General features: G+C 37.6%; 1 protein-coding gene across 1 annotated transcript in view; it reads right to left on the minus strand.

The window, feature by feature from the left end:
• Positions 1–15,017, minus strand: part of LOC148371160 (sodium/hydrogen exchanger 3-like) — a 30,436-nt gene extending 15,419 nt beyond the window's left edge. The window contains exons 1-4 of the mRNA XM_088329087.1: positions 14,602–15,017; positions 3,258–3,560; positions 1,804–1,964; positions 66–144 (exon numbers count right to left, since the gene is read on the minus strand). Coding sequence (XP_088185213.1) covers positions 66–144; positions 1,804–1,964; positions 3,258–3,560; positions 14,602–14,884 — 826 coding nt within the window. The 5' untranslated portion in view covers positions 14,885–15,017. The remainder of the gene's footprint in view (positions 1–65; positions 145–1,803; positions 1,965–3,257; positions 3,561–14,601) is intronic.
• Positions 15,018–15,443: the final 426 nt, after the last annotated feature.

A 15,443-nucleotide genomic window follows, 5' to 3' on the forward strand; every position in this document is an offset into this window, starting at 1 on the left:
CAATACTTTTGTTAGGCCCTTTAATTGATTTCATTCTCACAATCTATTTGTTGAGGACTCCTTACTTATTCCTTTGATTATCTCCACAGCATCAATTTCGGATCCTCCCAGTGAGACAAAGGAATCAAAAACATTGAAGAGCACCTAAAATAGAATGGGAAAATCATCATTGTTTGGGGTTGTGAAAATAAAAGACTACATGCAAAAATTATCTGACCAACCAAGAGGAAGGTAATGAACTCTTTGCATACAATTTTTTAACGTGATAGTGTACCTTTAAGAGGTGCTTAATAATACACACTGGAGCGTAATAGTACACTTAGAGTTACAGAGTTTTCATCATTTTTTTTATTTGTTTTGAAGATTAGGTTGTAATAAAAAATAGATAAATAACCCAATGTAACACTTTCATTTTTTCTCATTTTAAGTATTTATATTCCTATAATTATATTTCTTATTGTCATTTGAAAAAATCAGTTTATACAACTATGTTAGTTAAATAATAAAATTAGTAGCTAAAATGACCATAATTGCCTGCCAGTCAACTAGTTTTTTTTCCAAGTAGCCGTATGGAATTTGGAACTCCTTTACTTGCTGTCGCCAAATCCTGACTTGTGTCATCATTGCAGCCTCTATCAAGCTCCTCATGTTGTGCGTGCAAATACATGCATTTCCGAAACACGCTCGAATAAACTCTTTTTTTCTACTTTCTTGGAGTTTGGGTTCGCGTTTTGACTACTTGAAGCAGGCCTTATCTTACTTTCACCATTTTCATGTTACACTTACAAAGAGAAACAAAAACAAAACACGCATACGAGCATAACATCAGTCCCCAGCGCTCCACTTGTCCTCCAAATTCTCCTACCTAATGTGTTCGGCCCCAAACACCTTTGCAAAAAGTAAGCTAAAAACAGATATGCGAAGGGGAAAAAAGCACAAGGGCTCATGGAACTAGGAATTCTTAACCCAGACTTAGAGAAAACATTCTATTTTCAACTTTTTAAGGACGGCTCAAACAACGCACCCTATATTATTTGAAATATATATATACTGTATAGATTTGTATTATTTTACTAAAAGTAACTTTATCAAGTTATTCTATAAATATTAGAACAATTAGACTTTCAATTTTATGTTTCAAACTTTACAATTACAACAAAAAATATCATGAGAGGATTATTTGCTTTGATTTGATGTATTATTTTTCTAAATTTTACATTAAAGCCCCAGTGTGAAACATCTGACCACTAAATTGCACTGTATTGTCTAATTTCAGCAAAAACCAGTGCCAAGAGCAGAGCATATCAGCAAAATGACAGACAGTCATAGGTAGGGTTTCCACTGTGTTAAAGAAAAACAAATTTCTTAACCTATGATTCTTTTAAGAATAATTCAAATGTAGATGCATTTTAACTGAAAATAAGAAAAATTGAAAATAGGTGTTGCAAAAATATTAGCCCCTCTGAAGTAATATTTTGTCCAACCTCCTTTTTCTGCGATCACAGACACAAGTATTTGTGGGTATATCTCTATAGATTTTGCATATCTTGAAACCGAAGTGTTTTCCCATTCTTCCTTACAAAACAGCTCAAGTTCCCTAATGTTTGATGGTGATTGTTTGTGCACAGAATTTTTCAGACCTTTCCGCAAATGCTTCATAGGATTAAGGCCTGGACTTTGACTTTGCCATTCTAACACCTTTAGATTGCTGGTTTTGATTTGGCCCAATACCTTCGCTGGACACTCTATCCCTCTCATTCAGAGACATCCAACTGTGGTCGTAGCAGAACAAAGCATACGAACCACTGTCACGCCATCGTTGAGGAGTGACTCTCCAAACACCAGGATGAAGAGGACCTCATTGACATGGACCTGTTCGAAAACTGCCAGAACGGCAACTGGGTCCACGGCCGCGATCAAACTACCAAATAGAAGGTACTGCAGCAGGCCAATATCCAGGTCACCTGGAAAAGGTCAGGGGGTTTGACTGTTACTTTGCAGTTACAAAATGTTTTTAATTTCAGTTGGACTTCAATCAAGGTCCATGTTGGGAGTTATTCATTAGAGCAATTACTTTTCTCTGTAACGAGTGCTGTAATGCGTTATTGAAAACATTTTGTTACTCAACTTTTGTTACAACATCATGCGTTATTTCGCGATTTTTTTAAACCACTGTGTTAAAGAAAAACAAATTTCTTAACCTATGATTCTTTTAAGAATAATTCAAATGTAGATGCATTTTAACTGAAAATAAGAAAAATTGAAAATAGGTGTTGCAAAAATATTAGCCCCTCTGAAGTAATATTTTGTCCAACCTCCTTTTTCTGCGATCACAGACACAAGTATTTGTGGGTATATCTCTATAGATTTTGCATATCTTGAAACCGAAGTGTTTTCCCATTCTTCCTTACAAAACAGCTCAAGTTCCCTAATGTTTGATGGTGATTGTTACATACAACCCTCCTTCCGCCAGCAACAGCGCTGAATGCAACAGATGACTAAAGATTGGATGTTTATATCTACCTACCAGGTGCTTAAAATCCTTAAAATGCTTGAATTTTTATGATGTGTCTTCAAGGATTGAAAGTGCTTGAATTTTGAGTGAAAGGATAGTTATACTTTGAATTGTTGCCATGTTTCTCAAAAACTCTGCTTAAAAATGACAGCGTGACACTGCTCTCTGGTAGCCTCACAGTTGTATTTCTTCTTCCCTGGTGATTAACGACAGCTTGCATTAGTTTATAGGGCATTGTCCTATGAAGTGTCATCGATGAAATTAGTGCAGTATTACACATCAATTATGGACATTTATTATGGTTCATGCAAAAAATGAATGTAGCATTTCCCAGTCGTAAATTTCCTGCAACTTAAAATGTAAGCTATGAATTACTGTCATTTTTACCTTATACCTACAGTATATGGGGAAAGATTTGTCTAAAAAACAAATACATTTGCGATTTACCCGAATACTAAAAATCATATGTCTTGATAAATGCACACACAAAATTGAAAATCTTATATATAAATGGCAGATGTATTTGTGGCTTTGCAAAATACATGATAAACAAAAGTTCTTTTTTCTTCTAATAGTACTCTAGAAATTAGAAAAATGGTTTTAAATGTCCTTAAAACATGCTTGCTTGTTTTTGACTAAAGATGAAACTTTGATCTGCATAATTGTACATGATGTTTATATACTGTATTGTTACTGCCATGCAAAACATATCTAATGAAAATGATTCTGATTCCTTTCTTACCCATGGCTCCTCCCTTGTGACAGCCCCACAGCGAGAGCCCCACGCTAGCAGCGTTCCAGCATGTCCCAATAATGGCGTAGACCAGGATGGTCCCCAGGTTGCCAAAGAAAAGCTTGTTTGGCATAAAGTAGCCGGCGTCCAGGATAACTTGAGGCAGCAGGTAGAAGAAGAAGACCGTCGGAGTAAGCTTGAAGGTTTGCATCTTATCTGCACCCCAGATCATGCCGCCCAGGATGAAGCCGAAGCAAATCAGGAGGGCGCTCTCTGGGATGATGTTCGTCACATGGTGGTTGGCCTCGATTACTGTCGGAACGTGAAGAAATGGGAGCATGGTTTGTAATCACAATTCAAATGTGCATGCCCTGTCTCAAGGTTTCTTAGTTTCCCCATGCTAAGGTTTTGGAGTTTTTACTTGCCCTCATGTAGGTTTTAGATCAGGGGATGGTGCAATAGCATATTGTTGTCTGTACAGCCGTTTCAGACTTGACTTTACCTGACTTGACTTGACCTTTGCAGCCAAACCAGGTCTTTGATCTTAACTCATACGATGCCAGACGTTTCACAATTTTGACTCTTTTTGTTGAAGGACTACAGAAGATTTGGTTTCTGTAGCTATAAATGCATAGGATATATTTTTTTAAAAAGCGTCAACCGTCATTTTTCACGAGAAAAAAGTATGTATCTAGCTTTTACCATTGTTTAGTAAACAACAGTGGAACATTGAAGTTTCTTGAATATTCTAATTCCCCAAAAACATCTAATAAAGACGTCATATTGTGATTGAATGCAGAATAAGCAGAACCTTCACTTGGGTGCTTTTTTTTTGCATTTGCGATACCTCTAATATCTAAACAATGCTTTTCATAAACACAAGGGCACTTTGCTTGCAAAATAACATTTTATTGCAAGAACACTGAACTTATGCATAATTGATACACGAACAATGCAAGAATCTTTCAAAGTTTCTGGTGACATGGTCACATGATTTCGATCACCATATTTATTGTGTTCCTGCGGACATGCACGAAGCGCCATCCCTCTCTGCCCCGACATTGACGAAGGGACTTTTTCGGGAAAAGTTTTGGACAGAAAAATTTGAGCATTAACTGTCTGTACCTATCCGTATCTTCACTACTCTGAGCACACTGCTTCACTACATCTATACTCGCCATACAGGGCCAGGAAGCCAGACTAAGAAGTGGTGGCGTCCTCAAAGTATGGACAAAAATCTGATCAAAGCCAATTCTGCCTTTATAATGGTGATTTTTCTTACTTTCCCAGAGGCTTGAGACTTACTGATGAGTGGTATCAAACCCTATATGATAGTTTAACAAAAAAAAAACATAAAAAACACATATTTTTACGTTTTCAGCCAGTTATGTCTTAACCTCCTATAAGTATTTTTTTCCAGTCAGAACAGAGGTCACAGTTTTATTTGGGTGGCGTTTACATACTGTAGTTGATATGCATGCTCTTACAATGTGACAATGCTTCTGATAACGTATACGTTACTGCACTGATGAGTTAAATTATAAAACTTAAAACTGTATGTGGTTGCAAAATTTTCCAACTGTTAAATTTTTCGGCCTGGCATATTATTAACCATTGGGGCTGGGCATATAAATGCCCAGAGAAAAACACTTTGCATAACTAAAAAGACATATGGTTTAGGTCGCTTGACTTTATGGCTTAATAATCAAGCCCAGTCGCCCATTTAAAGAGTCACATTTCACAATGTTGATACATGTCACTAGGTATGATTTGTGTTGTGGCATTTTTAGCAAAATATTTAACTTATTTAGTTTACTTGATTTGACTAAGGTTTAGTAAAATTGACCTGGATATTGGCCTGCTGCAGTACCTTCTATTTGGTAGTTTGATCGCAGCCGTGGACCCAGTTGCCGTCCTGGCAGTTTTCAAACAGGTCCATGTCAATGAGAATTTTTTTAAGGAATTAAAAATAAATAGAAAAAAAAACAGGGAAAAAGAAGAAAAGGTTTGTGTTGCATTCAAATAAGTTCCAATTATACCAAGTCAATCTTGTTGCCAACATTGTACTTCCACTAAAAAAATGTGATTAAATACAGTTCTGTATCGTGCAACTGACTAAATAAGCCCCCCAAAATGTTAGTATTATGCGACAAAAGATACCAGGAAAAAAAAGAAATTAAAATTTTGTGAAAGAATTGACGTTTGTAGGCCGTTTAACCTTTGCAATAATACATTAGTCAATTCATTCAAAAGTGATTTTTTTTTTTTTGCACTGCCCGGAAACTCAGCAAAATGTAACTTGATGTCAAGTTTTGGACATGTTTGATAATGACTCAGTTGCCACATTTGGGATTGCCGTTGCTCACTGTTGTTTCAAGCGTTGCTCACCGATTTTGGGTGAACGCTCAGACCCGTGCAAAATTAGTGGGAACATTGGTTGCAGGCCTTTTACATAAATCACAAAACTAAGGATGAATAGTATATTTTTTTTCTGGTTGCGGAATAAAATTACAAAAGAAAAATGCATGATCCAATTTGTTGGTTTCTCCCTTCGGACAGCTGAGGTGCCAGAGGACGTGTTCTGAAAATTGCTCCCCAGTACTTGGTCATTTTAATTTTAGGAAAATATTTTTTTTAAGTGGTTGACTAAGCCTTTTCAACCCTCTTTCCAATAATTAACCGAATTATAAAAAAGTAACAACATGGTAATTACATGATAAGATGGTATTTTAGAAAGGCATATGAAACTGGGTGCCTTTTGCACTAATTAGTAACAAAAAGTAGCTCTCGGCTTGATGTACACGATTTACATGTTAAAATATGTTTTATTACATACCTAGTTTTGATAAAAAAGCAACCAAGACCCACAATACAATCAGATACGGAGCCTCTACATGGTGCCACTTAAACGACACAATGGGTATCCCGGTGATGCTGGAACTGTGGCCATGATCACTCGCGTTGGGTCTTGGATTGTGATGATCCCTGTTCTCCGCCATGACCCCAGGGATGATTAGAATCAACAACAAGGAGACGAACAGCCATATCCGTGCATGTCCACGTAGTTCCATTTGGACAGGCAAAATGTAAATATGTGAAACGCAAACTTTAGAGAAAAAAGTCCTGTGGTGACTTGAGTTGAAGTATCGTGATGGGGCTTTAGATCCCCACTCCTTCCTGACAGGTAACAGAATGGCAAGAATTCTTTTTTATACCTTTGGTATCTCCTCTAAACCCAAGCTCAAGGTTAGAAGTAAAAAACAAATGGGGTGTAACGGATCTCCACAAAAGGTGTCCCGACACGCTCGGTTCAATTGCGTCACGTTTCTACGTTTGCCCACTTGCTACTCTCACGGTTGAGGATTAAGTGATAAGTAAAGTGTTAATTTGATGGATGTTCAATGAGTAGCTCCGGAGATGTGCTTGGCTACATTTTTACTCCTTCGTCCTGCAGCTTTGGGCAAAGTAATCATTGACCCTGCTGTTATGCAATCTTTAGTTAAAATGCTTACTTTGATTCATTGTTACAAAAATGTGAAGAGGAAGCGCTACATAAAAGACAATTCTAAACATTTTTCTGCATCCTGCTTACTTCATCAATGCAGAACCCAAAGGCATGTTTTTTAAACTGCCGCTGCATCTACAGTGCCCTGCAAAAGTATTCCCCCCCATTCCCAATAACTTTTTAACATTTTGCCATATTTCAGGGCTACAACTTATAGATTGAAAACAAGAGAAAAATAAGAATCAAGACACAATTGTAAAAAGAAACCAAACATAACGTTCAACATTTTGTATCGTGCTAAAAAAAACAAAACCTGAAATGAAGGTGTGTCATGATGACTGATTAGTATCACCTGTGCCCGCTCATTTGGCGCCAGCTGCTGCGGGCTACCTGATTGGTTCCCTGTCCTTTTTAAGCCCAGTCCTTTCACTCTCCTGTTGTCAGTCCATCAGGGAACTTCTGTTTCTAAAAGGCAAGAACTTTGACACTGACTCCCGTCGGTCCCGCTTTTTGCACCCGTTTTTTCCATCCGTTCGTTCCTGATCGCACCGTTTGTCGACCAGATTTTAATCCTGATCATGTTTTTGCTCTCCTGTCCCGGCTATCGACCTGTTCTTTCCGTCCTTGACACCGCCATATCCTGCTCCGGAAGATCAACTTCCATATACGGCTCATGATCCGATTGTGTGAGCTGCTTGCTTCCCACGTCCAGCGAGCACCGGATCGTGGGCACTGCCCTTCTTCTTTCTATCAATAAACGCTATGCATTTGGGTCCTGATTCCGTTCTGGTCGTGACAAGGTGTTTCAAAAATATTGGCTCCTTTGAGGTACATGTACTACAGTGGGACCTCGCTACTTCGTTGATCCACGTTCGCGGTTCAGAGCTTCGCAGGTCTAAAAATTAATGATAATTAAATAAAATATATATATTTTTTTTAAAAACGTTTTTTTTTTGTTTTTTTTTTAAAGCATTATTGAAGGGGCGTCGCTACTTCGTGGATTTTCACTTTTCGCGGATGGTTTTGGTCCCCATTAACCGGGTCTAAAAAATAATAATTAAATAAAATAATTTGGGTGGTTTTGGTCCCCATTAACCGCGATAACCGAGGGATCACTGTACTTTGTACAAGCTGTATTCACAGCCACAGGTCTTGAAACCAAGAAAATTGTCCATTCTTCCTTACAAAACAGCTGAAGTTCCTTAATTAAATACATGTTGATCCTTAATTTTGGGGGTTTTATTTTATTTTACTGTGCAAACAACAAAAAACACATTCAGATCAAAGCTTTAAATGACATTGCAGTCGATAGTGTAACAAACAGTCACATTTTAAGAGCATGCATATCAACTACAGTATGTAAACGTCACCCAAATAAAACTGTGACCTCTGTTCTGACTGGAAAAAAATGCCTTTAGGAGGTTGAGAGATAACTGGCAACAAATTGACTACATAATAAGTTTATGGGCAAAAAGTGAAAAAACACAAACGTCCCTTTCTTTGTTCTTTTACCTCATATTTTGGAAAGTACCTGTGCAGGGATGTACAGTGCAGGTTATTTGTTGAGTCTATAATCTGCCGTTTTCTTTATATATAACACAAATTCGTAGTGTTTTAAATTCCATAAGAGCTGATTTGACATGTGGCGTCTCTGTGACTCGATGTTTTATTTGGCTTAGTGTTCCGTCCTGTTTGAGTGGGACAAGGCACAAAAGCCTTGTTAGAAAGATTTGATGGTTTGACACATGAGCTCTCACGCAGGTGCACAACTCCTGTTAATGTTATATAACAAAAAGTCGAAGTTTTAAAATATGTTAACTACAGTACAAGCGGCTTAAAAGCTCTACCTCGCAAATGGCAAGTATTTGTAAAATTAAGTCGAAGCAGTTCAAACATTTTAAACGTGAGTTAATAAGTAAAAGCGTGCCTATCATTTAAAGCTTAACTTGAGGCTGCTATGACTCTCAGGGTTCGTACGGGTACTTGAAATCATTGAAAACCTTTACTTTTAATCTTTTGTTTTCAAGGATTGAAAAGTATTTGCATTTTGGGTGAAGCGCTTGTAAACTGTTGAAATTGTTGCCAAGTCGTCTTAAAAATGACACAAACATTGTTTTTTGTGGCTTTGCATTTATTCCCTTGTGATTAACGGCAGCTTAAATTACTATGTATGGCATTCTCCTATGAAGCGTCCCGCCCAACATGACATGTGCATACTATACTTAATCAGGGAAGTATATCTGTATAAGTGCAAGGATTCCAATTATTGACATTTAATATGGGTCATGCAAAAATCTTAAGGTAGCGTTTCCCGCTTGTAAATTGTAATGGGAAGAACTTCCTGCACCTGAAAATGTAGGCTACATGTTACTGTCATTTTACCCAACACGAATGTGAGGAGAGGTTTGTCTAAAAAATGATTACACTCGCAGGCAGGAACATGCAAACTCCACATGGAGAATGCGGTTGCTGGACCCTGAACCTCCGCACTGTGCAGCTGTGCGCTAACCACCCATATGTCTTGACCATTGGCCAAAGTTAGGTCCAAGCAAAAGGAAACCTAATCAGAGTTAGCTGATGTTAAAGTTTTAACTTACGTTACCTTAAAGCCACTGTAACTCTCCAACTTGTTAGTGGCCAATGTTAAGTGTAAGCAGGACGAAATTCATTATGAGTTAACTGATGATAAAGCGGGCGGCACGGCAGATGAGTGGGTAACATGTCCACGGCAGAGTTCTGAGGTCATGGGTTCAAATCCAGCTACCAGCCTTCCCTTGCAGAGTTTGCATGTTCTCCCCATGCCGGCGTGGGTTTCCTCTGGGCACTCTGGTTTCCTCCCACATTCCAAAAACACACACGTCAGGTTAAATGGCCGGTCCAAATTGTCCCTAGGTGTGAATGAGCAAGTGAGTTGTCTGTCTCTGTGTGCCCTGTGACTGGCTGGCAACTACTTCAGGGGGTCTCCTGCCCACATCCCGAAGGTGGCTGGGATGGGCTCAAGCATCCCCGCGGCCCTGCTGAGGATAAGCATTGCAGATAATGGATAGATGAATGGATGATGATAAAGTTTTAACTCAAGATAATTTGTGGCTGCTTTGACTCTCCAAATTTCCAAAGCCAAGTCATTGGCCAAAGCCAAGTGCAAGCAGCTAAAAAAACGTTTCAATACAAGTAAAATACAAGTTAAATCTTTAAATACTTAACTCGAAACCATTTTAACGGTGGAGCCCGTTACTGGCAACCAATGGTCGAAGCAGTTTGGAATTTAGTAATGTTCTTTACCTCAAGCTAACACTTTGATGATGACAGAATTCCAGGGATGAAGGTTGTTTTTCAGATAAATCATGCCAAACACATTTTTTATGTGTGTTTCCCGTTGTAGTATGACAACAACCAAACTTGACTTGGCAAAAAAGCATCTTAATAAAGCAAGCATGGTAAATATCCCAGCTTGGAAACAAGATCGAGTAAATTCCGTCGCCTCTTTTTATGATGAGTGAGATACGTATAGTCAATCGTGAGGGGTGTGCATTTAGGTACTACCAATATTCAGTTGTATGATATCATTTACAACAGTTTCTTTTCTGATATGGAAAACAAATCATGACCTACAATTGTCATCAATCTGTAATAAAACGTGCGCCAGACTTCTAGTCACCTGCACGTTTCGATCTGAAAACATTGCCCAACAATTTTTTTGAATGGGAAGGAGGAAAGGATAAAATTCAATGACGAACAGAAATACCACCCAAGCTTGAAAAGTTCACACTCACATAATAACATTGCAATTTTCAACATGCTGCAAAAGCATTCGGCATTTTCACCAAGGAAAACCGCATTCCCTTATTTATAGATTAGGATGCATATACAAACAAGGAGACACACAAAGTGATTTACAGTATCCACAGTGCTTTCCGTGTTGTTGTGTATATACAAAAACTGACCACAAAATACAAGGAGTCAGCTTCTCGGACTATTAATCATTAAATGTCATGTCGAATATTATTCAATGACAAGTGCAACTTTTCTACCAAATCCCAAACTCCTAAACATCCACGGTACACAATAAGAATTGAAAACAATAACATATTGTATTTTTAGTTACATCCTAGGGGCGACATGGCAGCTGAGTGGTTAGCGCATCTGCAGCACATTTCTGAGGTCAAGGGTTTAAATCCAGCTACCAGCCTTCCTGTGGGGAGTTTGCATGTTCTCCCTGGGGCTTATGTGGGTTTCCTTCGGGCACTACAGTTTGCTCCCACATTCCAAAAATATACATGTCAGGTTGATTAGCCGGTCTAAATTGTCCCGTCCAAATTGTCCCTAGGTGTGAATAAGCAAGTGAGTTGTCTGTGCGCCCGGCGACTGGCTGGCGACTAGTTCAGGGTGTCCCTTGCCCACTGCCTGAAGATAGCAGAGATGGGCTCCAGCACCCCCGCGACTCTACTGAGGATAAGCGGTGCAGATAATAGATGGATGGATCAATAGAGGTAAGATCGGGCCAAAAAAAAACAAAAAAACGACCTGACCAGCACCTGCAGTTATAAAAGCCCAAACCAGGCCGAACCCAACCAATTAACTTGATTTGAGGGACCGAGCTCGAAGCAAACCTGAAATTTCACCTTTTATTTGTAAGGACTCAGAGGAGAAGGGGAGTTTTTGGCCAAATTCTGGGTCAGGCTTGGGCCTACCCTTACTTCCACATCAGAGGTGTTGAAACCTTTTTACCTGATAGCCATGTTGGGAAATATTAGGTGACATAAACTAAACTTTGATTTTTTTTCCCTCCCTAATATATATATTTTTTGCAAATTTTCCATCCAAATATGTGTTTTTTTTTTGTTTGGTTTTCAAACAGAAACCCCAATAGCTTCCTGTAAAGATACTTTAGAATTGTACTGCCAAAAAAACAAAAGAACAGTTGCTTTTTATTGTAAAGTTTAAGCAGTTCATTTCTTTGGATATTTAGAAAGAAACAATATACAACGCATATTACTATCAGTTTTTGTACACGTTGCGGGCCACAAAAAATTGGTCAGCAGGCCACATAAAATTTGTCAGGAGGCCACACATAGCCTCCAAGCCATAGTTTGGGCACCTGTTCGTTACACCATTTCTAATAAAAACCTAATCTGTTTGTAAATTGATTCCACATGTGGACGGACTGAAAATGTGGTTGATTTTTTTGCAGACTGATACGGATACCCAATTCTTGAGTAGTGTTCGATACCGATAGCACATAACAATGCCACAATGAAATATTTATTCCTTTCTTCTTCATCTAGAAAATACCTTTAAATCACAACATAAAATGATTTGTTTGACATTGCAATTAATTAATTATATTTTATGATTGTATTTTTTATTTATTATTCCTCTATTTACATGTTTGGGATTGTCGAAAGGATACTTTAGGGGAGCTGATTTTACTGGCCACCATAGTGAGTGTGATACGTAGAATTGGGAATCGCCACGTCTAATTATTTAATAAGCTTTGAAAGTAATGTCTCATATTTTTTTATCATGGACAAACTAATTTACACAAAACTAAAGAGGTATAAATCGTATTTTCTATTATTTTTACCGAGTAGTGCTCAAGGAAAGTATCGTATTTTGCGGACTAAAAGGCACATCTAGAAACCAAAATTGTCCGGAAATGTGACAGTGCATCCTACAACCTGGTGTGCCTTATTTACTGCAAAATAAAGTGAATAAATTGGAAATACACCCAGTATTCATAAGTGTAGATTTTATGCTACACTACCGCATTTGTGCAATGATTGTGCAATGATTAATGAATCAAAAAACATAGCTGATATAAATCGCAAAACATTGTATGCAACAGGAATCGACACCCAAGTCTCGGTGGTGAAACCGCTAACCCTTAACCACTCGGCCACCAGTGATACAGATGACATATGAAAAGGTATTCAAAGCGAATAAATCATATATAAATAAACGTAAAGTCAGATTTACCATCCCATACACCAAAAAGTTGTTTCCCTGGTTGTGTTTCTTTGCATATATTTATATCTTTTAGGACACATTTCTGTTTCTCCATTCTCTCATATTAGTTCCGGCACAGTGAGTAAAAAGAGTGTGATGATGAGATAAAATGTAATGCCTTTTCATGTCATCTGTATCACTCGTTGTCTAGTAGTGTAGTTTTGACGCTTTCTCCGCCGCGACTTCCATTGTGTACAATATTTCAACATATTGCAACATTTCTCGATTGATCAATCATTGGACTAATATATACCATGTATATATACCGTGTATAAAATTCACAACACCAATAAATCGGTCGCTCTTACTGTGGTTATAGTTCCATGCACCTTAACAGGTGTGGGTAAACTACAGCTCGCCGGGCCACATTCGGCCTATACGTTTGTTTTTGTCCGGTCTGCAAAACAAAAGTGGTCAAAATATAATGACAAAATATATAATAGTAAATAAAGTTCTACTCATAAAAAATGTTTCTTTTGGGTGCAAACCTTGCCCCCATTGTCCCTTTATGTGTCTACCACAAAAATAGTACAACAGAAATACTACGAAAACACAAAACAATTCTACAAAACTCAATATCACATTTCGTGCTTAAAAACCGGTACCTAATATACCATGCTTTCACTCTAAAAAAAATATACTATAGAAATACTATACAACACTAATACAGTAATACTACAATACAAAATACTACTACAGGAATATTGCAACACATATACTACGAAAATACAACTACAGTGATAATACAAAAACACTAAAGAAATACTACAAAAATACTATAAAGGTTTGACAAGAAAACACTACTACAGTAATACTAAAATACAACATAATACTACATAAATATTACAACAGAATTACTGCAAAAATACAACTGCAGTAATATTACAAAAATACTAAAGTAATACTACAATAACACTACCATGGATATACTACAAAAACACTACAAAAATACTATAAAGGTTTGACAAGAAAAATGCGACTACAGTAATACTAAAATACAACATAATACTACATAAATATTACAACAGAAATACTACAAAAATACAACTACAGTAATATTACAAAAATACTAAAGTAACACTACAATAAAACCACTATGGAAATACTGCAAAAATACTACATGAATACTATAAGAATACTAAAAAATACCACTATAGTCATACCATAATTAAGAAATACTACAATAATACAGAAATATTAACCCCATATTACTACAAAATTACTCCTAGGGAAATATTACAACAAAATTATTACAAAAATACAGCTATTGTAGTTATATAAAAATACTACAGATAAACTACAAAATTTCTACAATGGAAATACTACAAAAGCCTGACAGCAGAAATACTACAAAAATACTGCACAAATACAACTACAGTAATACTAAAAATTGAATTAACTAAATTAATTAGGTGATTAAAACGGGGATCTAATATACTATTTTCGGGTTAATTGTGAGCATTTCAAACCCAATTTGATTAAACTAATCTATTTAGAATAAATATAACATGTAGATGTCTGCCTGTATATTTACTCATAAATAAAAACATTGGATAGGTCTCCTGGATCACATCCCCTTGGCCGAATGTTTTAACCTAATTAGGCCCGCGACTCCAAAAAGTTTCCCAGCCTTGGTCTCGTAGTTCAGTGCGCCTTTTATATGAAACCTATATGACAAAAGACTATATTTTGCTGGTGTGCCTTAAAGTGCAGAAAATATGGTATTAAAAAAAAAACAATAAAGCAATTCATCTTTGTTGTGGACTGCATCTTCTAATCTTCCCGTGACTAACTTCATTAATTCATTACACTTTTTATTTTGATGTTTTTTAAGGGACTCACTGAGCTTGCAGATCCATGAAACCAGAATCCAAAGCGCCACCAAGTAGGGGACCGAGACATGGCTCCACTTCCAGGACACTATGGGCAGTGTAGTGATGGGTCCTGAACCGTGCCCGCCCCCTTCATCATGTCCCGGTTCCGTCTGGTGCGGGTCGGGGGTCGTCTCGTGGTTTTCGTCCGTCTCGGATTTGTGTCCATCGTGTTCCGAGCGGGCCGGGTTCAGTCCATGACAGAAGATAAGGAGCACGCAAAGTAAAAGTGCAATCTGTTGCACCCTTGCCATGCTGTTTTTTGACTAAAACTAAATCAAGGTTTGTCTCTCTGGTTTTCTTTCATGTAGCTCTCAAGCATGAGTCCACATCTTTATGAGTGTCTATCTCCTGGAGCGCAGCAGACAGTCAAGGATACAGCTTTTTTTTTTAAAGCAGGTAAGGTTCAACCCATTTTGATGCTCGTCTTTCCCCTCCTACTTTCTCCCTGGCCCGTCTCGTTTGTCCACTTCATTCATTCGCTGCCCCCAGCTCACCTTTATTGCCATGGTCGGTTTATATGCGTCTTTGACTTCATCGTATGGTCATTAGGTTACTATATAACTCTTTTAAACTGAACTTTGAAGTTGTCTGCATGTCTGATGAAGTTGCTGCGCTGTTGTTTTCTGTAAAACAAAATTTTGTTTCATTTGTGACAATACATTTTGGCGCCATTGCAAAAGTATTGGCCCTCAAGAACTCTTTCACACATTGCCATATATCAGGCTTCAAAACTCAAGATTCAACAACATGTGAGACACAATCGTAATATATTAGCCCCTTTGAGTTAATACATTTAACAACCTAATTGCG

The sequence above is a fragment of the Urocampus carinirostris genome, chromosome 2, assembly GCF_059441175.1.
Source record: "Urocampus carinirostris isolate Australia breed hairy pipefish chromosome 2, RoL_Ucar_1.0, whole genome shotgun sequence".
NCBI classification, from domain to species: domain Eukaryota; kingdom Metazoa; phylum Chordata; class Actinopteri; order Syngnathiformes; family Syngnathidae; genus Urocampus; species Urocampus carinirostris.